The sequence below is a fragment of the Monodon monoceros genome, unplaced genomic scaffold (assembly GCF_005190385.1).
Source record: "Monodon monoceros isolate NGI ecotype Baffin Bay Population unplaced genomic scaffold, NGI_Narwhal_1 Super_Scaffold_13, whole genome shotgun sequence".
NCBI classification, from domain to species: domain Eukaryota; kingdom Metazoa; phylum Chordata; class Mammalia; order Artiodactyla; family Monodontidae; genus Monodon; species Monodon monoceros.
Genome location: NW_021703769.1, coordinates 10,180,806 through 10,208,211, shown reverse-complemented (window position 1 = coordinate 10,208,211; position 27,406 = coordinate 10,180,806). Strand labels below are relative to the sequence as shown.

Below are 27,406 nucleotides of genomic sequence, written 5' to 3'. Positions count from 1 at the left end.
GAAGTCACCTTCCCCAAGGGGTGCACATGAAGTCACCTCCCCCAAGGGGTGCACATGAAGTCAGTCAGTCAACAGATGTTTATTGTGCACATACTGTGTTGGTACATGTCACAGGCTAACTTGTCAACAAATACTGAATACCCCCCTGAGGATCAAACAAACAGGAACTCAGTGAGTCCACAAATGTTGATGGAACTGCCAGACAGAACAAAGGAGGAGATAAAAATGACAGAAGGCTCTGCCTTCCCTCCGCGAGAGGGAAAGTGGCCCATCGGGAGCTCCACTTGGTATTGCCAGAGAGGCTGGTGTTGCAGAAACCAAAAGAAGCTATTTCACAGAACTAGAAAGTTGGAGACTCTGCCTCTGCTCCCTACCGAGTAAAAATGAGTAAATCACCTTAACAAGAAATCACCTGACCAAGAAAGTCTCAGTTTCCTTATCTGTCAAAGCACAGTAGTTCAATCGGCCAAACACTTTTTTATAAGAATAGGAAAACAAAAAACTGCTATGTTCAAAGCTCACGCAACTTTTAACACCCTGAGGATCTTGCTGGAGGTGCGTGCAGCCAGTGCTGACCCTTAAAGTCTCAGATTGACAGGAGATAGAATGACTTGAAGGACCCAAAGATGGAGAGAACAGGAGCTCCTATCAACGGTCCCTCCTGAGGCCTCCTGACCCCCACCTTGCTACAAACCACAGCCCCATCCTGGAGACTGAGTCATTTGCCAGAAAGGCAAGACCTTATCTTCTCAAAATCCCCCAAATCACTGAGGAAGAGCCTGAGTTTCCTTCCCCAAATGTCTTGAGATGTTCAAAACCAAGACCAGGGTGGGGCAGTCACCACGACTAGCACTTGGGGGACAGGGGTGGGGTCTGCTGGGCAGAGGAGGGGAATTCCTTCACTATTTCTGTGATGATGTTTTTCAAACGCTTGTTTTCCTCTGTTGTCTGCTGTTGGGTCTTTCTCCTCTAACTTCAGAGCACAAACTCACCACCACATTCAGCCTGGTCCCCATCCTGACTCACCAGCCTGGAAGAGATCACAGGCCTCCTTCATCCTTTTCCAAAGACCAATCAAGACCAAGTTCTGGCTTCTCTACCAAAGAGGGTCTGCCCTCTCCTCTTGCTGGCTGAAGGCCAGTCTTCCTCAATGCTTTCTGCATAAACTATTCATACTTTCCCTTTCCTCATTAGTGTCTGATTAAGACTACCTCTGATGAATCCAAGCCACGTGCAGTTCTCAGCTGACCTACAGAGTATTTTGACTTTGTTGTCGCTTTTCTTAAAAATCAGGAGATTATTGGTTTATCTTAAAAAAAAAATCAGGGGCTTCCCTGGTGGCGCAGTGGTTGAGAGTCCGCCTGCCGATGCAGGGGACATGGGTTCGTGCCCTGGTCCGGGAAGATCCCACATGCCGCAGAGCGGCTGGGCCCGTGAGCCATGGCCGCTGAGCCTGTGCGTCCAGAGCCTGTGCCCCGCAACGGAAGAGGCCACAACAGTGAGAGGCCCACGTACCACAAAAAAAAAAAAAAAAATCAGATTTGGCCACACTGAGTCGACACTCCCACATGGAAACACTGGCTGGATTTGGGTAACAGCAACCCATTTAGGTGGGGAATGTGCCACCCTGGCCCCCAGTCTCTACCACTACTACCCACCCAACCCACTCCACTCATGTCCACGACCTCCCTCGTCTCTGCAGGCAGCTGATTCTGTGACACCTAATTATGGTAAAATGTCCAGTAAAAAGGGGGGAAAAAAACCCTGAAACATAATTGAATATGGAACATTATTGTAAGAATACAAAAATATTCTTAGAAGAACGAGACTTTTTAAAACTAATAAAAACAGCTTTTGTTTCTGGAACAATGCTTACTTCTTTTTTTATGCTTTTAAAAATGACTTCTCAACTCTCAAAAGCTGAGCAGACAATAAGCTTTGTCACATCTAACTACAAAACCCAACAACAAACTTGCCCAAAGTACCTAAGAATGATCTCAAAGTGATTTCTTCTTTTGAAGCCTGATGTAGCTGGGCCAGGTCTCTGCTCAGAGACCTTCCAAACAGGATCTTGGCCACTCTGTATCGGATTCTGAAAATCTTCTGCATCTTTGTGTGGGTTAGCTTACACCAGACTGTAAGCTCACTGACGACAGAGAAAACATCTTGCTCATCTGCAGGCCCCCGGCACAGCACCAGACACTGAGCAGATTCTCAGTCAACACTCAGGGATGGGCTGAGGGCGGTGGGGACGTGTGGCTCCTGCATGCCAAAGCTCCTGCTCAGATCCCAGCCCTGCTGAGACAAGTTACACTACCCCTCATCTCTCTCCCTCCTCTTCTCTAAAATGGGCATCATTGCCAAGGACTGCTGTGAGTATTTAAAGAGTACTACACACCGAGCACTTAGTCTAGTGACCAGTGGAGTCACAGTGCAGTAAGCGAGAGCCACCGTGATATTATTATTATTCTATTGAAAGAAGAGAAGAGGAAAAAGGGACTTCCCTGGTGGCACAGTTGATGGGACTCTGCGCTCCCAATGCAAGGGGCCCGGGTTCGATCCCTGATCAGGGAACTAGATCCCACATGCATGCCGCAACTGGGAGTTCGCATGCCACAACTAAGGAGCCCGCCTGCCGCAACTAAGACCCGGTGCAACCAAACAAATAAATCTAAAAAAAAAAAAAAAGGGGCACTAAGTACAGTGAACTCACTCCAACTGCATCTACCCTTTTTGAGACCAGCACAACACTTATACATTCCACATCTTCTAAACCAAGCTGTAGGCTGCTTATCAGCCATATTATTTTTGACAGTAAACCCTCCACAAGTAAAGAGAAGCAGAGAGAAACCCTGAAATGTGCTCTGTCTCTGGCCCCTTTGTTCATCTTGGGCCACCGCTGACCCCTGCGGGTCACACATTCTTGCTGGGTACCTTGCCCAGGCTGCACTGCCCAGGGTCACATACACTACACTTGCCAAAAACCGACCCTGCCCAGAACCCAACTTACAGCACTCGATGGGGTTAGATGCTGTCTGCAAGGAGACGATCCTTCCGCTGGACTCTGGAATGTGCACCCGGAACACCAGCCTCACCCGCGTGTTCTTCCTCCCGATGTCCGTCTCGCCTTTCCGCAGCTCAATGTCCGCATTCCGAAGCTTCAGGATCCCCGCACAGTCAATGCTGCCGGAAAGTCAAGAACCCCACTGACAACTGACCATCTCGGGGAGCAGGAAAGGTCACCCGCAAGGGGGGCGGGGGATTGCAATACACGGATAAATTTTTCAGCCAGGAATTTAAACCAAAATGGGGGTAAAACACAAAGTAATTAGCAAAATCCCCCAGTGGAAATTACCTCTCTAGGGAGATTCTGCACGCTTACTTTTCTACTCTCCAAAGTACCTGAAAAACTCAAAGACGCAACTGGGAAAAACTGATTATGGACTATGCAATAGTAAGAGTAGTAATATGGACATTAAATACCTTGAATTTGATAAACGTACTGTGGCCACGTAAGAGAGCATGCTTGTTCTTAGGAAATGCATGCTTAAGCATTTAAAAGTAAAAAGGCATGATGTCTGCAACTAACTCACAACCGGTTCAGGAAAAAATAAAGAGAGGGGGAGAAAAACAGTAATAAAGCAAATATGGAAAATGTTAACAATTGGTAAATCTGAGCGAACAGTGTAACAGGAGTTCTTTGTACTATTCTCGCAGTTTTCACGTTTGAGATTATTCTCTAATAAAGTTTTTTAAACTCCAACACACGGGTGCAATGTTTCCCACATTTTAGCCATATGCATATCAGCTCTGTGAGGTTAGACCTATCTGCATAGTTGTTTAATAATTTTAAGTCAAATAAATTTATAAATGTAAAGAAATTTAGCCTTATCCCAAGCAACATAAACCAAAGATGCATAAGTATTTTTCCTCTCAATACACATGAAAAACATCTAGGTCTAGAACTTTTAAAATGGAGACTTTTAAAACAGAAACCCCTGTGGGTCCTTCACAAATTGGGAACCACCGTCTACGGTTGCTTCCGTCAACTCCATCCTCCTCCCAAATCCCTGCCACTTGGCCCCATCACTTCCCCATGAAGACCCACTGCCCTCAGCCCCCAGCCCTTACGTTGCCCTCATGTTGTTTTTTGGCTCCAGCGGAATCTCCAGGACTTTGGTGTTGCCCACGATCTTCTCGTAGCTGGTGGTGGTGACTGTTTTCCCCGTGATCCGGTGTACCTGGTAGAAGGCATGGGGCTTAAGGATCCGCTCGTCGGCCGTCCCAATGAAGATCTGAAGCCCCAGCGGCTTGTTTTCCATGTAGCCATGGAGCTGAGGGGAAGAAAACAAAACCAAATTATTACAGCACCATTAACATACAGGGTATGGTGGCTACAGTCCAACAAACAAAAACATCAAAGAAGCTCATGAGCAGCAGAAAGAACACAGAATTGCTGCAATGTCTAGAGTCATGGAGAATTGGAAGCAACTTGCATGTCCAGCCAGAGGGGACTGCTTGGATAAATTACAGGGATCCTCTTTCAAATGGAATATTAAGCAGCCCTGAGAAAGAGTGTGATAGATCAGAATTGCATTTATGGAGAAACAGCCCGAAACTATGCTTAATTGGTGACCGGGGGTCAGGGGGTGGTAGTGAGAAGAGAAAATAAGTGGAAACGATAAACCAGAGCTCTTGACAATGGGTTGCCTAGAAAGAAGGAACTTTCAGTTTTTATATGACTATGTTCCAATTAACAAGTTAGATTTTATAATTTTAAAAAAGAAAGAGCAAGACAAACGTACCGTCATCTAAACTGGTAGAAAATTAAAGACTGGAAGAAAATATGTGTAATGTATAACATGCAAAGGATTAATACATACAATACATAAAGAATGCCTACAAGTGAATGAGTAAAGGACAAGATTCCTGGCCATCCTATTTAAAATCGAGTCCTACCCCCATGGCTGTCCCTAGCTCCTTTCCCTTCTTTTTAATCCCATAAAATATACTATATATTTTCTCAATTCCTTTTGCTTGGGTCTTTCTTCTACAACTAGACTATCACCTCATTGAGGCAGGGTTTTATCTAACTTGCCACAGAATCCCTAGCACCTAGAATAATGCTTGGCACACAGTAGGCATTCTAGTACATATCTGCTGAATGAATTAATAATGAATTTTTCAACAGAAAATTGGACAAGAGATTTGAACAGGCAATTCACAGAAAAACAAATGGCCATTAGCATAGAAAAGATGTTCAAGTTGCCTTGTAAACAGGAAAATACAAATTAAACAGCTATGAGATATCATTTTTTGCCCATTAGATGGGCACCCATGTAGATATTTGATAATATCAAGTGTTTTGGAGGCTGTGAGGACACAGACACTCTCCCATAGCTGATAGGAACATAAACTGGTATAATTATTTTTGGAGTAGCAGTTATTAATATTAAAAATACATATTCCCTATGACCTAATAAATCCACTTCTCAATATGGACCCCAGATGAAATGCTGTGCATGCAGGAGATATGCACAAAAATGTTTACTAACACGAAGAGAAAAATGAACAATCAGTTTCATCCATCAGGCTTATGAGTAATACATGTCCAGGCTATGAAAGACTACAACAGTTAAAAAACCAGTATGGTAAAGATCTGTGAACTTCACCCGGAAGATCTAAGACATACTATTAAAAAAGAAAAGCAATTCGTAAAAAAAAAGACATGGATAGCAGGATACAACTAATTTTTTTTTAATGCTGAATGTTTCGATCCATTCATTTATACTCATGTAAATGCAATAGGAAAAGGTGTGGAAGGATGCGCTCCAGACTGACCACACCATGATCACTTCTAGGGATGCAGGAGATCAAGGTTGAGAAGGTGATCAAAGAGGAATTTAACTTCATCCACAAAGTTATAGACAGAAGAGCTGCCTGGAAACTTGTGGAATTTAACATTGGTTTTGAAAATTATACGTAAGAAAAGAAAAAAAGGATGTTGAGCTAAGAGTTAGAAGGTGGGTTCCTGTCTTGCCACTCCCCAGCTGAGAAATGCTGGGCAAATCATGTAATCCTTCTGCGCCTCTGCTCCTTCCTCTGCAAATTGGGCGGAAGGGGGGTTATGACAAGTGACAACTCACTGAGACCCCACCCTTCCATAGAGTTCTACAAAATTTCAGTAGGATCTCCAGTCAAATGCCCAGAACCAAAGGCTCCAGGGCAACAGATAATCACACATGGTCTAGAACTGCACTGTCCAGTATAGCAAGCAATACAAAAATTCAATTGAAAGGTCAGTTTCTCAGTCACACGAGCCACACCTTCCAAGTGCTCAATGGCCACAAATGGCTGGTGCCATAATGAACGGCACAGATACAGGACGTTTCCATCATTGAGAAAAGTTCTTTCAGACGATGCTGGTCCAGAAAGATGGTGTTCTCTTGTGGCCCTCTAAACACTGGACCAAGAGGCGAGCTAAGGGTGGAGCAGAGCCAGAAGGCAACCTTCTTCATAACCTGCCAGGCTGACACCTACAACATTTACATAAGCGTCTGATACACACCGGAGAGGCACCCTGGGGCAAAGGTGGAAGTGAAGTCAGTCTCTTATCTTTCTCCCCCATGCAAACTGAAGAACAGGTACTGTTCTTGACAAAAATCAAAGGAGGAAGGGCAGCTTTGAGGACAGATTCCGTTTTTGTTGTTCTTGCTTTCCATTTGGACCCAAGATAAATATCTTTCCTCACCTCCTGTCCTGGATTTATCAGGAGGTGGTAAACACAGTATCACTCAGAATCAAGGAGGAGAGTAGGTAGGATAGAGAGTGACCCTAATGGTCTGAGGTTCCTTCCTCCTTCCCGGGATCTAAGAGCAGAAATTGCAGGCTGCATGTACTCAGGGTAAACAGCCAGAGAACACCTGGGGATAAAATCCGTCACATCCCAAAGGAGTCCAGCCACCTCTAGTCCCCTCCCCTGATGGCACACTAGTCCAAGCCACTACTGCCTCTCCCTGGAGTGACCACCACTGCTCCCTAACTGACCTCTTGCTGGTCTTTAACAGAATAGCCCTCTGATCTTTAAAAAATGCAAAGCAGACCCAGACGTTCCCCTGCTTACAACCCTCCAAAGACTTCCTGTGGCCGGAGAATAAAATCCAAACTTGGTACCATGGTCTATGAGGCTTCCAACAGCCCAGCCTCTGTCTTCCAGTCCTTCCACCCCATTAGGCTCCTGCCAGCACCAGCCATCCTTCTGTTCCCTGAGCACACCAAGCTCTCTCCGACCTCAGGGCCTTTGCACAGCCATCTTCTCTGCTGGCATACTCTTCCACTGGTACATTTAGCTCTCAGATCTTCAGGTCTTTCCCAAACCACATTAGTTACATACACTCAGTGCCGGAGCCAGCTATTCCACCCTTGCAGTTGGTTAAATTTTCAGGAATTTTAAGAGCCATTAGACATTACTTTGATAGCCTGAAATTAGCCACGATGAGAATATTTACACCACAAAAATTGGTAAATGCTACAAATCGGGGCTCTTTTTTTCTAGAGAAGTAGATGTTAAACATTCACTGACACACCACAGGAATAGTTACTTCGTTACCATCTGAAATTTTCTTGTTAGTTGTTTATTTGCTTAGTATCTCTCTTTTCTACTTGAACAGGAAGTCCATGGTAGGAGGAAGCGTGTTTGTTTCGTTCAATGTGATCAATAAGCACGTGGAATCAATGGTCACCATCATACAACCGGGCAGCAGCTAAGTGTACACTGTCCCCAGGCCAAGCACCACACTCAACGTTTTACATGTATCACAACAATTCTAGGTAGGAGGGGCCCATTTTATAGATGAGAAAACTGAGGCTGGCAAAGTCCTGACAACTTGCCCCAGTGGACACTGTTAGTACAGGGCAGGGCCAGGATGCGGACTCTGGGCCTTCAGGCTCTAAGTCCATTCCCAGCGTGCTGTCTGTGCCCTTAGCGTCTGATAGACTCACAGCTGCTCTCTGATCTACAACTACAGCTCAGAAAGTGCAGATTACGTTCTCAAAGGAAACACAAGCAAGTGCGAAATTATAAGATCAAGAGTGCTCTTCCTGCTGAACAAGAAGGGGTGGGGGCAGGGGAGGAGGAAGGGAGATAGAGGGAGCCAGAGAAACAGGCAACAGCAACCAAGACAAACAACGCTGCCCCTCAAGAGAAGAACCCACTTCTTTAAGCGGGAACTTTGTGTGTCCCGGGCTGAGCAGCCCCTAGTTGAGCTGGACTAGCTAGCTGATGCCATGTGAGCAGATGGAACCCACCTCACCCTCGTGAGCGCCCCCTCCCACGTAAGACAGGTCTCTGCTGTCAGAGGGCGTGGTAGAGCAGGAAGGAGAAAGGATTTCACGTTTGGTCAGACATACCCAGCTCTCAGTCCAGGCCCTGCTTCTTATCAGCAGCTGTGTGACCTCAGAGCAGTGACTCCACCTCTCTGAGCCTCCATTTGCTCCTATAAAACAGGGACATCACTTCCCACTGCCCAGGGCTCTTTGAAGGCTAAAGAAGATGACCTTTATAGGGCCCCAAAGCCCAGCACACAGGAGGTACCCATGAAAAGAGAATTCTCCTTGTCATCGGAGGCTGATGCAAATCAAAACACGGAGGTGATAGGACGGAACTGAATGGAGAAGTGAAGAATGAATGTGAAAGACCCACAATGTGAAAAACAACCCCAAACATCCTGATGTGTGGTGAAACCCAGGCACTCATTCCATCGTCTCTGTGGGCAGCTGAAGAGCCCCTGACGTGGAGGGCTGGGAGGAGGGGGGTGGGGGAAGAAACCACACCATCTAGCGTGAAGAAAACACTTCCCCTCCGATCTCCATCCTCCCCTTCCCTGAAGGTGGCAGAAGATGACCAGAGCGTGTGCATTCTGGAGGAGGCTTGCCAGCTTTCCGGAGGTTTGATAAGACCATATGGCTATTTACTTGCCTCTCCAAAACCTGAGTGATTTGGGTCTTGCAAACAGAACCTGATGCCTTGGGATGGCATGACCTGCCCTCAAGGTCTCAAATGCCCCATTGCCCCCATTTTAGGAAGACCTGGGTCTCGAGGCCTCTTTCCAGGCTTCTTCAAAGATAAGGTCATCTCAGGAGCATGGCAAGCAGGGTGGCCTCCCAGCCATAGCAGACTCCCGCCTGCCCACCCATTGGAACCTAGAAGCTCAAGGTCAGCCAACCTCCAAAGCACAAGAGGCTCCACTTCCTGCAGCCAGGGTGAGAGCAAAAGTCTTCTCCTTTTCGCAGGAAATTTCCCAAGCAGTCTACAAGATTCCAGGAAGAAGGGGTGCTTCTGGGGCACATCATGAGGGTCTGCCGCACAGCTAGGGCGTGTCAGAGCTGATTTAATCTGCACAGCAACACACGGAAGGAAAAGCAAGGTGATCCCTTTTCTGGGTGAGAAAGCCAAGGCTCAGCGGGGTTAAGTGACTTGCTCATGACCCTAAGCTCCAAAGCCATCGAGTGGAAGCTCAGGGATGTGGCCAGATTTGCTTCCCATGTCGCAGCTGCCTCCTGACGCTCCCAGATGCTGGACTATATATATATTACGACAGGCAGGTCCATCCCACCAGCTCAGCCAAAAGAACCCAGACTTGAAATGGTCTCCACATCTCAGAGACCCCCCCATTTCCCAGAGAAAGCTCATCAGAACCACGCCTGCCCCCAAATTCAAGCTCTGCCCCCTCTTAGCAGCAACTGAACTGTCCTGAGGCACAGGTACATGTGGATACTTGCTTTCCCTTCGTCTTGTTATAAAAGTAATAAGGGTTCATCATTCATTGCAGAAAAAATAGACAATATAAAAATATATATATTATAGAGAAAATACTCTCTCAAAATAAATAAGCATTTTAGTGTACATCCTTCCAGACGCTTCTTCTAGGCACTTAGAGAAACATACCTGGGATTCTATTTCAGATATTGTTTCCACTTAACAATATAATGTGACCATTGCCCTTGGTCATTAAATGTTGTCCACTGGGACAATCTCAAATAACTGCATAGTATCTCCCTGGGCTTAGACTGGCACAAGGCAAGTGAGGTTCCCCGGGCACATGGTTTAAGGAGGCACCGGCTCTCAGGGCTGTGCAAATGTTATCTGAGTACCTGAAAGTGAGTGCTACCTTAAATTTTGCCCTGCCCTGCATCCCTTGTTTCCATCCTATGTATGGACTCACAGCTTAACCTCTACAGTTGGGCATTTAGGTTGTTCAAACATTCCCCATTATATAATGTTGCAATGAGAACTCATAAATGACACTTCCTTGAAAACAATTTTTCTATCAACTCTGTTCAGAGTTTTTAAATACTCTCAGATGGATGAGGCTGCCATCAAATCTGAAATGTGGGATTGATTTTCAAAATGGCAACAGGCCAAGGAAACTGTTTTGAATTTTACTAAAATCAAACTTTAACAATGTTAAGTAGCATTTTTTTGTTGAATTTGGAATATTAGGAAATTGGTATCGTCCTCACATATTACATTGTGAAAGAAGGGAAAAGCCCATGGGGATGTTTTATTGTAATTCCCAACTGCCACACAGCACGCAGGGAGAAAGTTTTTTACAAATACACGTGGATCTCAAATTCTGCCTTTATTTTTGGATGCAAAAATTGCAGAACATAGCTGCTACCCCAAGCCCACTCCCATCTCACTCTCTCTCTCTCACACACACACACACACATACACACACACACACACACACGCACACCAGGAAAACTACTCCATGATTTTACTCTTATCTCAGTGATGCCAACAGCATTACATATCCATCTAATGAGCACATATTAATAACATCATTAAAAACCCTAATTCATGATAACTCCCTCCGCCTCACCTCCATATCGGATCCACCTCAGAGTCCTGTCAATTTGATTTCCTAAAGTGCACTCAAATCCATCACCATTTTCCCATCCATCACTTCCGCCCTAGTCCAAACTACAACTATTTCTCTCCTAAAGAGTTTCCCTGCATCCCCTCCAGCCCCCACCCACGACTTTCTACCCTGTGGCCAGGATGACCTTTTATAAACTCCCAGCTCCCACTGACGACACCACCATGTGCGATCTGACCCCACCTCACATCACACCCCGACCCCCTTACCAGGGGCTCCCTGTGTCTGATCTTTCAGAAACAATCCCCCCGTCACCCTCTCCACCACCTCTGCCCTAGGTAATTCCTAGTCATACTGCAGAATGTGACTCAAATACTATTTCCCAAAAAAAGTCTTTCCTTTGCTCCCCGGACAAGGCGGGGCCTCCCAGCAATAGTCTTCTTTGTTATACTTCTCATAATTGCAAGATATAATTAGGTGCCCAATTAACTGTGGCGTGCCTGTCCCCTTTCCATCCTCCTAAAGTTCCATCAACAACTCAACTGCCCTTTTACAGAAGAGGAAACGGAGGCTCAGAGACATGAGGTCCCCAACCAAACAAGCAGCAGTGCAGGGATTTGAACCCAGGTCTGACGCCAGGAGGAATATTTCCTTCATCTGCTCTATGTGCGACTGATGCAAAAGACAGAACAAGGGTACCAACCAGGTAAAACCTGACCTGGCTGAAATATGTAAACCTAAGAGCAGAGCCCACAGAAACAGGGTGTACCCAAATCTGTGACAGACAATTTTGCAGTTATCTTTCAAAATTACAAATGTACACTCCCTTTGCTGTAGTAATTCCACTACTAGTAAGTGGGTTATCCCACGGACGCCCTGGTAGATGTGCAGAGAAAAACTACTGACAAGGTTATTCAATGCAGCACTCTTTAAACAGCAAAATATTGGAAACGACCTAAAGGTCCATGAAAAGAGTACTGGTTAAATCAGTATTGGGATATTACAGAGTATAATACTGTTATTAAAAAAAAAAAAAAGAACGAGTATGCTGGGGACCAGCATGACAGTGAATATGAATGGCAACCCCTGGAGTTGTGCAGTGCACAATCTGGGCAACCACATGGGGCACCCTAAGGAAGCTTTTTATATAGCAATATAGAATAATCTCCAAAATACACCATAACCGTGAGAACAAATATATGTGTTTTTAAGGTGGAGAAGGGATGTGTGTGTGTGTGTGTGTGTGTGTGTGTGTGTGTGTCCAAAATAAAAGTAGAAAAGAAACCAGGTCTTGTTTTAAAATGCCCACTGGACTTTGATCATTCCCAGTAAGGAGCTCTGTTGTCCCATGACTCCATGGTTGTAGCTCCCCTAAACCCAATATATTGGTTACAATTCAACTCAAATGAATGTATAACATAAAAATAAAGCCAAAATATTCATTCAAAGAAAGAGACACCCCCCCCCCGGTCTGCTTTTCTCTTTGTAAACCTTCACATTTCTTTTAAGGGCCACAAAGAAGGTAAACTAAAGCGATGAAGGTACAAATGCATGTGCAACGTCCCATCCCATCCTGTAAGAAAAGTCAAGACCCAGGACCCACCCACAGAAACGTCAAGAGCAGGAGTCCAAGGTGGAGGCCTTCAGCAAAGGAAGAGGCAGGCAGAGGTGCCAGCAGGGTCCCTTCGAGTTAAGGGTATGGGGCCCACACCAACAGAGAAGCAAACCGCACACCACATCCACTGGAGCAGCAAGTCTTGGTGGCTCAACGTTTGAAATCCAGCGAGAATCTGCTTCTCGCAAGCCCGATTACCACCACTAGGGTCTGAGCTACCATCATCTCTTGCCTGGACCATTGCAGTAACCTCCTTCCAGGGTCTCCCTGCTTCCATCCTTGCCCACCTCTTCTCCTCCCCGCTCCACATGACCTTCTGCACACAGCAGCTAGAATGATCTTTAAGACTGTACATTAGATCTTGTTGCTCCTCTACTCAACCACCGCCCCCACCCACCCTGCCACAGCAAATATCTTTTTTTTTTTTTTTTTTTGCGGTACGCGGGCCTCTCACTGTTGTGGCCTCTCCCGTTGCGGAGCACAGGCTCCGGATGCGCAGGCTCAGCGGCCATGGCTCACGGGCCCAGCCACTCCGCGGCACGTGGGATCCTCCAGGACCGGGGCACGAACCCGTGTCCCCTGCATCGGCAGGCGGACTCGCAACCACTGCGCCACCTGGGAAGCCCACAGCAAACATCTTTTTCGGATCAAAAAGCCAATGTCTTTAACGTGACTCAGAAGATCCTATATGATCTGAACCGTCTCCTCCGTCTCCAACCCTCCCTCCCCGCTCCCTCCACCGCAGCCACACCGGCCCCGTTGTCCTCAGACAAGCCACGCACACCAGGCACGCTGCAGCCTCAGGGTCTCAGCACGAAGCGCCCCCTGTGCTTGGTGCGCTCATGCCGCATCCTCCCAGGGCTCATCCTCCTTGTCGCTCAAACCTCTCCCCAAACGACCCCTTATCAGAGAGCCCTTCCCCGACCACTCATCCCAACATGGCACCCCACGCCCATCTCACTCTTCACCTACCCACCCTGCTTTATGCTGTAACAGCCATTTATCGTAGCCTGATGTCGCGTGATATATTTAGATTTTTTTCCCTTCTCCGGTCCCTCCCTGACTAGAGCATCAGCAGCATTACCTGTCTGGCTCACAGAGGCATGTGCAGTGCCTAGAACACCACGCAGGTGCTCAACACGTGAGCGACCCTAGGAGGGAGGGGAGCCCCACCAGAGGGGTCTGAGTGGCTATCATCCCTCCAGACCCTCCCCTCCCCCATGACAAAGGGCGGTTATGCTGCCCACGGCAGCTAGCTTCCAGGCCCACAGCGAACACTGTGTCCGGCTCAGCGTGCGCAGGACTCGGCTGGTTAGACAACCGACACCGGGACTCCCCTGCTCCAAGGAGAGGTGACAGCATCTCCAGGGTGTGATGGAAGAGGAGCCCCACGTCTGCTTTCTCACCCAAGCGGGGATCCCGCTGGCCGGATATGTCTTCAGCCTCGCAGGGAGACCTCTGTGACCAGACGCCTCTCTGCTAGCGTCACATTCTATTTTATTATTGTATTTTATTTTTTATTTAAATTGAGGTAGAGCTGATGTATAATATTAAAGTTTCAAGTGTACAACATAGTGATTCACAATTTTTAAAGGCTGTATTCCATTTATAGTTATTATAAAATATTGGCTCTGTTCCCTGTGTTGTACAATATAACCCTGTAGCTTGTTTATTTTATACCTAGTAGTTTGTACCTCTTAATCTCCCCTACCCCTATCTTGCGCCTGCCCGCTTCCATAGGGCCACATTTTAAAAATCACATGGTGAGCCACAAAAAGAGAATGAGACACTTTGCACGGGCTCGAAAACAAAACAAGTCAGTCTCTCTCAGTATTCTAAATTAAGAATCAAGTCATTCTATATTTCTCACATCACTGGAAATTAAAAACAGACATATCTACCGCAGAGCAAGCACGATGACTGAAGAGAGAGGCTTGATGGCCTGAAACATGCTAAATTTGTTTCCAATTACCATGTCCACATTTGAAACCCCAAGGAAGCCATAGAAAACAGAGTGGCGAGATCAGAGACAGACACATTAGCCTAATGGGATCCAGGACCCAGTGCTGTACCCCATTCTCCTCTCCCCACAGCACCGCCCCCCAGGGGTCTCTGAACAAAGAAACGGGATCACTTTGCCCCCTCCCTCCTGGAGACACCACCTTTCCCTTCTCCGGTCCCACCCGCCCCACTGTACTCTCGGCCCCCTGCTTCGGGTCCACTCAACAGAAATGTCAGGAAAAAAAAGAAAAAAAAGAAATGTCAGCTCCCCACCAGCATCCCCATCCCGACCAACTATCTCCCCAGGCCAAGGAGTGACTGAGTCATAGAGGAGATGAGTCTGGAAGTGCTGGACTGAAATATGCGAGCCTTCTCGGAGTGGACCTTTGGAAGGAGTTTTGGTTTTTTGCTGCTTTAAGAAGCCAAACGAGTACTTTTCACATCTTCTCTCTGTCCCATGCCTTGGGTAGAACCAATGTAACACGGAGATTAAGAGCATGGACCCTGGAGAAGCCAGACCATCTTGGGTTACATCCTGGCACGGGCACTGACTCTGTCGTGGTGGGGAAGTTAGTTTACCTCTCCGGGCCTCAGTTTCTTCATCTGTATATGGGACTAATGACAACGTACCCTCACTGGGTTGCTGGGAGGATCAAGTGAGTGACACACAAAGCAGGTTGTAGGCGTTCAATCAATATCAACTTTCACAAACATTCTTTCACCTATGGCTGGTGACTTTGGACAATGAAATTCCTCCTTCTAGTCTAAGTTCTTGGAAGAAATCATCTTGAAGGTTATCTTTCGGCCCTAACGTGATAATCCTCAGGTGCATTTAGAAAATCCAAATGCCTCATCACAGTCTACAAAACCCTGAATGATCTGGCCCTTGCCCATGTCACCAACTTCATCTCCCCGACCCTGGTCCAGCCACACGGGCCCCCTTGCTGCTCCTTAAACAGGCTGAGTTTGCCCCTACCACAGGGCCTTTGCACTTGCGCTCCCCCAGCCTAGAACACTCTTCCCTCAGGTCTTCCCACGGCTGGTAATCCCCTGATTCTTTAGGTCTTAGCCTAAATTCAGGGCCTTCTTTGAGCAGCCCGGCTAAAGCAGAGCCTCCCCACTGTCGCTCCATCATTCCTGCTGATTTCCTTCGAGAAGCGTTATCTTATACATTTGCTCATTGCTGACTGTCTGTCCTCCCCACCCCACCCCCTGCTAGAATGAAAGCTTATTCATCACCACGTCCCAGCACCTTGAATAGTACCTGGCATATAGCAGATGTCCAATAAATATTTGCTGAGTAAATAAATGAACAGATTAATTTTCAGGTTCCTATGTGGCTCAACATACTGCCAAGTGATTCATCCTCCAGTGACCCTGAGAAAGGAGGCTTATTCATGTCTAGAAGAGAATCCCCATGTTTGGAGTCTGCATGAATTCACTACCACTTGAGCCAGTCTGCAGGAATGTGTCTCACCGTGAAAGAGACATATTATACCAGGCTAATTCCATTGGAAGTCAAAGAGGACACAAGCTCAGGCTGGAAAAATGAAGTGTACAATCTCTTCTCTAGCAGCATTTAGGAATGGACACAGGGAGAGACTGAGTCAAAGGTACAGTGACTCGGCAGCCTCTTGGAGGTGGTGAGGAAAGGTGAGGCACGGGCAATGCCCTCTGCCACCTGTGCGTTCACCCAAAGACCAGGCAACAAGAGAGACCGTGCTTCAAAAACATTTTTCCACAAGTCTCTCGCTCAGGGCCCCAACCTGATACTGAGGAACAAAGTGTCTGATGTCTGCATGGGACCTGGTCTCTGGGAGAAGAAGGGAAGAGGGGAGAAACTGAGTCCCCCTGGAGGGAGCAATTGAGGACTGAAGGCAGCTCATGAAAACCTTGTGCACCTATCTGATCCTGACCAGTGGTACCCAGCATGGCAGTGTGAACACCCAAGGATGCTGGGACGAGAATCCCACAGCCGGCTCCAACAGCAGCCCCTCTGAACACTTGGATAAAACATCCCAAAGAAACTGCAGCTCAGCCTCACATAAATGTTCCACCGAAGACAGGGTCATCTGGGCGAGGCATAAACTTTGGCCCTTCCTCTTTCCCTTGGGCCAAAAGCTGAAAAAGAACCCAGAGATGGTGAAGTGGGAAAAGCCAGGACTTGTGAAATGCAAGACAGCCAGCTGAGTCAGTCAAGGCCTTCAAAAGGTGAGTTATTCCCAATCAAATGACACACCTCCCCCCATCCCACCCCAAAGGCCACGCAGGTCTCTCTGGATCCAGACCAAAAATTCTGAGTCACTTTTGCCACAAAGGGGAAAAAAGGAGAAGGCAGACGTGATGTGTACCTTTCCGCACGCTATTTTGGGATTTTAATATCCAATTTCTTTCGTTTCAAAGGGTGGGTTTTTGGAGGGCTCTGCATAACTTTTGTACCGTGCACAGGCGAGACAGCGCGGAGACAGGCCTCTGTCGGTGACCTGGGGAGAGGCGGGGCCCCTTTGGCAGAGCAGCAAATCGCATCATCCAGGAACAAGGAGCCCGTTCTTGTGCGGAGCCGCTCGGGGCCGGCTTTCATAACATGATGGAAGCATGTGGGCCGATCCGATCTGACTCACCTCTTTCTGGAGGCAGCTCCGCGCTCATTCACTCATTCGTTTATTCATTTATTGATTCATTGAGCAGAGGGCCTCTCAGGGAAGGGTTGCTAAACTGAAAGCTGTTCTCACAACAATGACTACGCATCCCTTGGGTGAAGAATCGGGTACCTCTCTGGATGGATGGTGACACCTGGGATTATCATTATCTCACAATTTGTTTAAGATGTGGGGTAATAAAAACAAAACTAGTGAATCAGGATTTTTCAGCCTCAGCACTATTGCCTAAGGTTGATTCGGGGGCCAGCTCATTCTCTGTGGGGGCCTGTCCTGTGCATTGTAGAGTGTTTAGCAGGGTCTCTGGTCTCTACCCACAAGATGCCAGTAAACTGCTCCCCCGCCCAACCCAGTTGTGTTGATCAGAAATGTCTCTGGACATTGTCAAACGCCCTCTGAGGGACAAAATCACCCCACTTAGGACCATTCTTCAATTACACTGACATTTGTGGGGAAGGGCCTTTTTCTGCAGAAAATCTGTATTGGAACCCTATCCGCAGTCCATCAGAAAGTGCAATTGGCAGAATCTTCAAAGGGCACCTCTAATCCTTCAATCTCTCACCTTCTCTTCCACCTTCCCTGGGTCCCAACACCAGCATCTCTTGCCCAGACCACTGCACCCACCCCCTTGATAATCTCCCTGCCTTTCTCTTGCCCTCCTCCTACCTCACCATCCTAAACACATTCTCTACAAGCAGCCAGAGGGATCTTTTTAAAGCAAATCAGATCACATCACTGCTCTACTTAAAACCCACCAATGGTTTCCCGGTGCATAAAGAATAAAGTTCAAACTCCATGCCCCGCAAGGTCCTGCATCATCCAATTCCTTCTTCTCTCTCCAGCTTTAACTCCTACTGCTCCTTCCCTCGTCCACTACAGGCAGCCACACAGGCCTCCTTGTCAGTCCTCAGACACCCAAGCTCTCCTGCCTCAGGGCCTTTGCACATGCTGTTCGCGCTATAGGGAAGGCTCTTTCTCTGGTTCTCATCCGACTGACTGCTTACTGTCATTCAAACATCAACTTAAATGAACCCATGCCTGGAGAGGAATCCCCTGACAATGCCAATATAAAGTAAACCACCTCTCCAGGTATTCTCTCCTATTACCCACTCTTTCCCCTGAACACACATCATCACAATCTGAAATGACCCAACTTATGGTTTAACCTGTTCAATGTCTGTTTCCTCATTGGAATGAACACCTCATTTTTCTCCTTCACTGATAACCTTTGTTATAAGAAAAACAACTTATTAAAAAGTAATAATAGCCACACTTTGCCTAGTCTCGCAAGCACTGACTTTCAAGGCCCTTGGCCCCTGACACCTCCATGGCTCCTTAGAATATGCTCCATCTGTGAAGGCCAGAAGGACGAGTGGGCCAGTGTGCTCGTCTGGATTTTCAAGATAAGGAAACCAAGGCTCAGATTCACTTACCCTTTTACTGACTACAGAGAAAGTGCCTATGATGTGCCACGCAGAGTTCTAGGTGCTGGAAACTCAGCACTGAGATAGACCAGACTAGCAGGAGGGAAGGCTGGAGGTTTTTGACTTTTGGGTACAGACATGCCCTCAAAAGAGAATCCCAAAGGTCCCCAGGGACCATCCCTCATAGGAGACCTTTCTTGCCCTCTCATCAGCTGGCATGTTCCATGGACCTCTCCTAAAACGCTGCTACATCTTCAAGTTTAATATTCACCTCTCTAGACCACAGGCTATGGAAAATCAGGTAATAAATGAAGGACCACAGCTCTCAAAACGTTAAAACTGTTACAGTATCTTTCTTCAAGGTTACCTGTTGTGGTAGAGACCACTTGCTCTCTGTTACCCATTTTCCCTTCCTTAGTAACAGGATCCCAGTTATCTTAGGTGGCAACGAGTCCAACTGAGAGTCCACACTTCCTATAGCCCCTTTGCAGAAGAACATAGCCACGTTACTAGGTTTGAGTCAACGAGATGTAGGCAAAAGTGTGGAGAGGACTTGCAGAAAGGTTCCTGAGAGGAAGCTAACCCAGATGGGGAGTGGGCCCCTTTTGCCCTGTCTTCTTTCTTGCTTGGAATATGGATGTGATGGCAGTGGCTCCAGCAATCATTTTGGACTATTAGGTGACCCTGAGCGGGACAGGAAGAGAGGAGGGGCCTGGATTCCTGATAACTTCATAGTACTTCAGATGACCCATCTCTAGACTCTCTCCATAAGAAAATAAGCTTTTGAGTGTTTAAAGCAACTGTTATTTTGGGTTTCTGATAGATGCAACTAAACCTAAGTCTAACTGAAAGACCCATCATCCCATCACCCATCCCATCATTTCCTCCATACGTTCATGTTCCCTCTACTGCATCTCAATGGGAATAAGATGACCATGCTTAGGTGAGCTTCAATTGAAAATAAAAAAAAAAGACTCAAGATTCAAAGAGTAGATGTATTGGTGCACAAGTCTGCTTTACAAAAGGCTTCATAAAGAATTTCTCTTAAGAGCCAGTACTGAATGTGAATCTGAAAGGAACTGCCATACACAAAGAGTCAAAGATCCAACTGCTCAGAACCATTTCAGGCAACAACACCCAAGTCAGTCTGCTCTCCCTCTTATGCATAATTGGAATGAGTGTCTAGAAAGTCTGTCTGACACATGCAGGGGTGACGACGGTGCTCGCTAGAAATAAAATTGCTGCTTACTTTCTGTCTGGTTTCCGAATTGCTTTTTCCTGGTTGAAAGGTGCCAGGCCTGGCAGCTTTCTAAAAATTTAAAATTCAAGTCAACAAATATTTGTTGAGCACTCTCTATTCACAAAAAAAAAAGCCACACTAGGGAAAATCTGTATAAAAGGGGGATGCTATAATTAATCATAATAATAACAGTAACGACAGTAGCAGCTAATAATGTATTGAGCATTATTGCTTGCTAAATATTGGGCATTGTTCTAAGTGCCAATATCTATCAACTCATTCAATCCTCAAGGCAACCTTCTGAGGCAGATACTATTATTTTATTTAAGAGGAAATTGAGGCACAGAGAGGTTAGGCAATTTGTTCAAAGTCACACAGCCAGGAAGGGAGAAGTCAGGGTTCCAAGCAGGCAGGTCGGGCTCCAGGGCCCATTCTCCTGACCCCGGTATGATATTCTGCTCCTGTTGACTCAGAATGGGGGAGACAGCACACCCACAAGCGGCCACACAATGTCCCCAAACCTCGATCATTCTCTAGCCATGTTCCTGAGCTTTTACTGAACCATTAGTTACTGAAACTTTCTCTTTAAAAGGTAACTTGTATTTCTACTTACAGAAACTTATTTTAAAATAAATTTTACATTTTTTGCATAATATATAAATACAAATATTTATATAATGTATCCTATATGTATACCATAAATAGTTATACAAACTATTGTGTATAAAATAAATAAGCTACAAGGATATATTTATTGTACAACACAGGGAATATAGCCAATATTTTATAATAACTGTAAGTGGAGTATAAACTTTAAAAATTGTGAATCACTATGTTGTACACCTGTAACTTATATAATATTGTACATCAACTATATCTCAATTTTAAAAGTTTAAAAAATCAATAAATTCAAGTTAAAGCTACTAGAAATATTTGGATAAATAATAACCCTCTTTAAAAATCTTCCATAAACAATGCCGGCAAAATGTTGATAGTTGTTGAGTGATGGGTATATAGCGGGTTCACTGCACCGTTCTCTCTAATTTTATGTATGTATGAAATCTTCCATAATTAAAATTTTAAAGAATATAAATAAATAAAATAAACTTTATGTCACTACCTCAAATAGGAACCCAGGATCATCAGTCAGCAATCAAAGGTGCACATAAATACACAATAAAGGGCTTCCCTGGTGGCGCAGTGGTTGAGAGTCCGCCTGCCGATGCAGGGTACACGGGTTCGTGCCCCGGTCCGGGAAGATGCCGCGGAGCGGCTGGGCCTGTGAGCCATGGCTGCTGAGCCTGCGCGTCCGGAGCCTGTGCTCCGCAACGGGAGAGGCCACAACAGTGAGAGGCCCGCGTACAGCAAAAATAAATAAATAAATAAAATACCGGTGCCAAGAAAATAATTATAAATGTTTTTTTAAATGCTAAGTACCACAGAATTCATTGACCAGGGAACCCCAGGAAACCCCAGTTTGAAGAACACTGACTGACACATAAGTCTGTCACAGGCAGTGCTAGGGGAAGAGCAGAGCCAGGGTTGGGAGCCAGGCGATCATCAAGGGACTTGTTAAAAAACTACCTGGGTCGGCGCCCAGACACAGGAGAGGCTCGGGAAGCCTTTTGCTCAAGGAGTCGAGAAGCTCTACAAGAAGAAAAAGTACCACTGCCCTGCCCGCGTGCTAGCAGAGGGGTCCTTTGTGCAGAGAAGGAAGTGGAAAAAGAAAATCCACCAATGTATAAAACTTCGATGCATTTTCCTGAAACCAAAAGTGACAATCTTCCAGGCAGCTGCTTGCCTGTTTGTCTTCCTTGTTCTGTGTGTGCAACTGCAGGGTCTCCGGGGTGGGCTAAGTGTTTAACCACCAGTTCTCCACGGGAAAAACCCCAATTTGTAATGTTTGCCAATTTCCGTGGTGTAAATACTCCCACCATAGCTGATTCCAGTCTACCAATGCAATGTCACCGGATTTGGAAAGAGATGTACAATGGCGGACGGTACGGACTATTTCCCCTGTACGGACACAATGGATGTAAATAACCTCAGGGGCATAGATGATAGGAAAATGTAGAACTCCTGAAAATTTAACAATCGGTTCCCACGAGCCAGTACAAACTGGCAGGGCCACACCCCTGGGTACACGCGGGTCTCTACACACGTCTGTTCTCGTGCACATCCGCTCATGTATCCGTCTGTCCATTTCTCTCTCTTCTCCCACTGATGGAGAGTGTACACACACTTGCCCCCAGCCCACGCTCCGTGAAAAGCGCAAGGATGTCTCTGCAGTCTGGGCCCCTCTCTACTCGGCCTCCCCTCATCTCCCTGCTGCCCCTCCTCCAGTCCCCCGCCCCCCCCCCCCACGCCGCCGACGCGCCCCTGCTACACCAGCCTGGGCTCCTCTGGGGCGGCCGTATCCCCGGTCCCGATGCTCCAGGCTCCTTCTCACCCCACCAGGAGCTAGAGCCCGGTCTTTCAATCCAATCACACACATCTTCCTGTCTAGACAAGGCCGCTGGCTGCGGGGCCTGGGGGTGAATGAATGCGCAACCCTCCACACCCTGGCAGGGACACGCTCTCGCCAGAGCTCCGTGGGGCTAACCCGGGGGGCGGGGAGGGTGGCCAGAGGACCCTGCTCGGACCTGGCACAGTCCGGGCTTGTCCAAAAGCCACAGGGGAGACTGCACTGCTGCCGGGAGCAGGTGTGCGTGAGTGTGGCCGGGCGTGTGGCGTGCCACCCCCAGAGAACCGGGCGTCGGCAACACCAAGAATCATCCATCAGCCTCGCGCTGAAAAGTGGGAAAACAAACAACAAAACCCCGGCCTGGCCTCACTTACTGTGAGCCAAATACAAAAGTCACAGGAGAAAGCCTTTCCTCTTTGCGCTTCCCTTTCCGGTCCGGAAACACCAACAGGCCAAGATAAGGGCGGCGTGGGCCCCCCCTGGATGGTTTCAAAGGGTTGGCACCCACCCACCCCCGGGCCCACCCCCACCGCTAATGGCCTCCCCCCACGCCGGAACCCGCGGTGGGAGCTGGAGGCGGCGGAGCTCCACGCCAGGGGCTTGTTAGAGGTTTAAGGCTCACGTAGCAGCAGGGAGGAAGCGCAGCCTGTCAAGGGGCGTGATAAAGCGTCTCTTTATCGGGAGCTTTCCTTTCAACTGCCTCCAGTGAGCGCCGGGGCTGGGCCCCTGTCAAGGCCAAGCATGTTCCTTTCATGTCGCCCTGTGTCCCCCAGTCACCGCCGTGTCCGCGCGCACACGGAATTGCCGCATTGGTGCTGGCGTCCTCAGCTTGGGGCCCGCATCTCCAAGAGGACAGGATGCTGACCTGCAAGCCTGGGCCTCTGGTTACCACGTGACATTTGCAAAGTCACCCAAGCCTCTGGGCCCTGGTTTTGTCATCAGGAAACCAGAAGAAGAGATGTCAAAGCAGTAGAGGCCAGAGGTGTGGACTTCGGGGGGTGGGGGGTGCGGCTGGGGGCTGGCAGACCCAAGCTCAAGCCTCAGCTGTTGAACTCACTGGCTGGCGACCTCGGACAAGCACTCAGACCCTCCAAAAATGCTTCTACGTGTGTAAAATGGAAACAGTGCCTACCTATGTCATAGGCTCATGAGAAGAAAATGAGTTATTACATACGCAACTCTTAAAACAGTGACGGCACATAGTAAGTGCTCAATAAACGTTATCCATCATCTTCATTTGATTTTCAAGGGGCTGTTGTGGACACGGAATGAGGTTTGGTGGCATCATGTCACAACTGCATGATGTGAAATCAATGATGTAACAGAGAAATCGTTCTGGTCTTACAGGCCATTCTGCTCACCTTCCCACTCACAGGGTGAATGGCCCCAGATGGACATGGTGAATCTACTATCCTCGATCGGGGAGAGACCCTCCCCTTCTGTGATTCTCATTTGCCAGGCTCTGGACACAAGCCAGCTCCTCCACCTGAGGCAGCTCTGCAGAAACAGCCCCCTGGCCAAGCGCCCCAGAAAGATCCAGCTGTGCTGATCCCCCGAGAGGCCGGGGAGCAGAGGCAGGACAGAGTCCAGCTCAGTCCACACACGGTTCCCTCGTCTGTGCCAGTGTCAGCACCAGGGCCCCAGGCATGCTGCTCTCCCACTGGGATGGGCAGAAACACCAAGCAAAGAGTCTGGCCCGGGACATGGTGGCGCTGACCACCAGCTTTCTCAGGCCCCATCTGTGTCTCAGATCTAAGATTCGTCAGAACACTGGCCCCCATCTGTACAAGGGGGATAATAACAGGTACCCACCTCGTGTGTCCTCACTGCCATGAGGATTAAATAATACATGTAAAGAGCTTAGAACGGCACCAGGCACATAGTAAGTGCTCAATAAATGTCAGAGTTACCATCATCACCAGCACCATCGTCATCATTAATTTCAAACCTTCCTCTAAGGTAGCTCAGTGTCATCATTCATTAATTTGGTTCATTAGTCCTCCTTAGAAGAGAGAAGAAGGGCAGGGCCCACGCTGCTGCCCATGCCAAGCCCGGAACCAGGCACTGCACCTCCAGACGATAGCTCAGAGAGGCTAAGTGAGCTGCCTAAGGTGACCAGCTCGGAAGGGTTACAACTGGGAACGAAAAGCAAGTTCAGAGGCTTCCCCAGCCCGTTGCTTTTCTGCTACACCTGCTCCTCCTATTTCCTCTTTGTTTAAAAATCATCCTTTTGGGGCTTCCCTGGTGGCGCAGTGGTTGAGAGTCCACCTGCCGATGCAGGGGACACGGGTTCGTGCCCCGGTCTGGGAAGATCCCACATGCCGTGGAGCAGCTGGCCCCGTGAGCCATGGCCGCTGAGCCTTCGCGTCCGGAGCCTGTGCTCCACAACGGGAGAGGCCACAACAGAGAGAGGCCCGCGTACCACAAAAAAAAAAAAAAATCATCCTTTTACTTCCTAGTGGAAACACAGCACACATCAGTGATTCTCTTACACTTCACTCTTAAGAGGTTTGTTATTTCATGCCCCAAAGCCCTTTCCTTTGCTACCATTTTCAGATCTCTGTTCGTTCCGTCGGCAGCCTACCCCGGCCAAGAGTTGAACACGGCTCCATCCGAGCCCTGAGACTCGGGACCTGTGGGGTGTGAGGGGCTGGAACCCGGCTGTCAGCAGTGAGGCACCACTGCCCCAGTCACCTCACAGCGAGGGAGAGATTCTCACCTCCCACGGCAGGGAGGTGAGAGGTCGAGAAGCCCCAGTTTGCCAAGAAGGACTTTTGGAAGGAAAGGGAAATGAAGTTTGTTGTAAGAAGGAAACGCTCACTCTAACTCCTTAAGGATTAGAGAGGCCTGGGTGGCCGCCCAAACTCTGAAGTCCTCTGTTAACGGAGAGAGATGGTGACGGAGAGGACGGCCGCTTACTGTACCGAACGCGACAGCAAACGGGTGTGCCCGCTGCCTGCGAGTCACCCACACTTGGAAAGGAGGCCAGCCTGGGGCCTAAATGGACACCCAGCCACCCGACAGTCACTGGGTTGTCAGAGCTGACCTCCAGATGGGCAAAGTAAGCCTCCACCCAACTCTGTGGGGCTAGAATCCCAGCTACCCCAAAGCCTCCTTTTTGACGGGGATTTGAGCGTGACCCTAATACTCAGCTCAAAGAGAATGCGGCTTCTCCATCATTTCAGGGGAGAGGAGAGACGAATTCCATCTTAAATGTCCAAGATGAAGCTGAGTGCTGTGTCAGTACCATATGTATCCTGTCTGGGGTTCAGCCTCATCCAGTTCTGAGCTGGGATTTCCTCTGCTGACTCGCAGAATGCAGATAAAATCTGCAGCACTCATTTTTTTAGCAAGTGTGGAATTTTGAGGGGCCGAGGGAAGCAAACTGCCTCCCTGTTCTCAATCCGTGGGGTTCAGTTCCCTTCCTTTCTGAGCTCGAAGCCCACGACAAACACACCCATCCCCACTCCCAGGCGTAGCAGCTCAAATCAACCCCGCTGGTCAGGTCGACACCCCAGCGTGTCACCTGAAGAGGAATTTAATTCAGGTCTCAATTATCCCTCCTTTTTCCCTGTGAAAAATCTGTGGATCAGAACAGACCCCCTTAAACAAACTTTGATACGTCAATACAATGGAATTTTACTTGGCAATAAAAGGAATAAAATATTGATTCATGCAAAAAACAAACAAAAGAACAGACCGCCACCTACCTCCTTCTACTGAAATGAAGGACAATAACGTGGGAAAGGGAAGGTCACCTTTGTTATTCAAAGTCTCACTTCTATATTTAAGAAAAATTACTTTGGGTAAATGTTTAGACATTAAAGTCAGTGAGACCTGGGTTCATTTCTCCAAACATTTCCCAAAACAGGTAACAAATCCCTGTCCAGGATCACCAACAAGGTGCCCAGAGGGACCAGGTAAGGACTTGAATGAGCAAACTGGGCCTGGTTAGAACTGGGGGGAATCTGGGATTACAGCCCTGGTGTAAAGGGAGGGCAGCCCCCAGCTCCTGACCACTATTACCATGCAGGATGTGGGCCCAGTGTTGCCAGATCTTCTGATTATTAACATCAGCCAGAAATCCCACTTTTTATGAGAAATCTCCTAATCTGTAAATGCTGGTAACTAATGTCAACTGTTGTTTGAAGCCCTGAGCTGCTAAAACCATCTGTGGACAGACTCAGGCCTCGAGCTCTTAGACAGTGTGCTGTCAGCTCTGCATGCTTACCAGGCTGTTCCTGGAGCCTGGAACATTCTTCCTTCACATCTCTCAACACCCCAATCAAATGTCACCTCCTCCCAGAAGCTGCCCCAGATTCTCTGAGGCAGAGTGATCTGCTGAACCCAGACCTTCACCATCCCCTCCCTCTATCACATCCCTCATAGATGTTACCCTTATCTCAGTTAAAAAAAACAAACAAACAAACAAAAACTAACATTTATGGGACTCATTTTACCAGGCACTCTGCTTAATGCTTTACAGTCGTCATCTCTTTTTCAAGTACCATCATCATCCTACTTTATAGCCACAGAGAGGTTAAGTAACTTGCCCAATGTCACACAGCCAAGCCAGTAAGTGGCAGAGTCAGGATTCTAACCCAGGCCATCTGACTCCATTACCGCCTCCTATTAACTTCTTTGTTCAACTGCCTCCCTCGTGACTTCAATTATTCCCATATCTGGTTCTCCCTATCCCAGTAGACTGAGTGCTCCCCGGAGGCAGGGACTGATAGATTTCTCTCTCCATCCAGGGTGCACAGCTGACACATGGTAAATATTTGCTGACTGAAGAAGGGTTGCTGCCCAACCTGACCTCCTAGATACCCCTGAAAGGCTCTGGGGGCGGGTGTTAGGGTGCCATCCAGGTGCACTGCATCCAGGTGTACCTTGTTCTCAGCAGCTCAGCCGGGGGGTGGCAGATGGGCGCAAGAGGTGACGCAAAGCTTCCCATTGAAAAACGTCACTCCCATCCTGGCCCTGAGAGGGGACGCAGGTCTGACCACAAGGCAGGACTCGCACCCACGTCCCCAGCGGGTCACAGCCTCCCAAAGTCCACCTGCCACCTGGAGATGCACTTTCCAAGGCTGTGCCTCGGCCCAAGAAGAGGGCAGCAACGGGCCCC

At 47.9% G+C, this 27,406-nt stretch overlaps 1 protein-coding gene across 9 annotated transcripts in view; it reads right to left on the bottom strand.

Moving 5' to 3' along the window:
* NFATC2 (nuclear factor of activated T cells 2) overlaps window positions 1-27,406 on the bottom strand; it is a 141,193-nt gene that overhangs the window by 73,337 nt on the left and 40,450 nt on the right. For all 9 annotated transcript variants that reach the window (XM_029221635.1, XM_029221634.1, XM_029221633.1 and 6 more), the window contains 2 exons: window positions 4,132-4,334; window positions 3,011-3,183 (listed from right to left, as the gene is read on the bottom strand). In XM_029221635.1, the coding sequence (XP_029077468.1) occupies window positions 3,011-3,183; window positions 4,132-4,334 (376 nt within the window). The remainder of the gene's footprint in view (window positions 1-3,010; window positions 3,184-4,131; window positions 4,335-27,406) is intronic.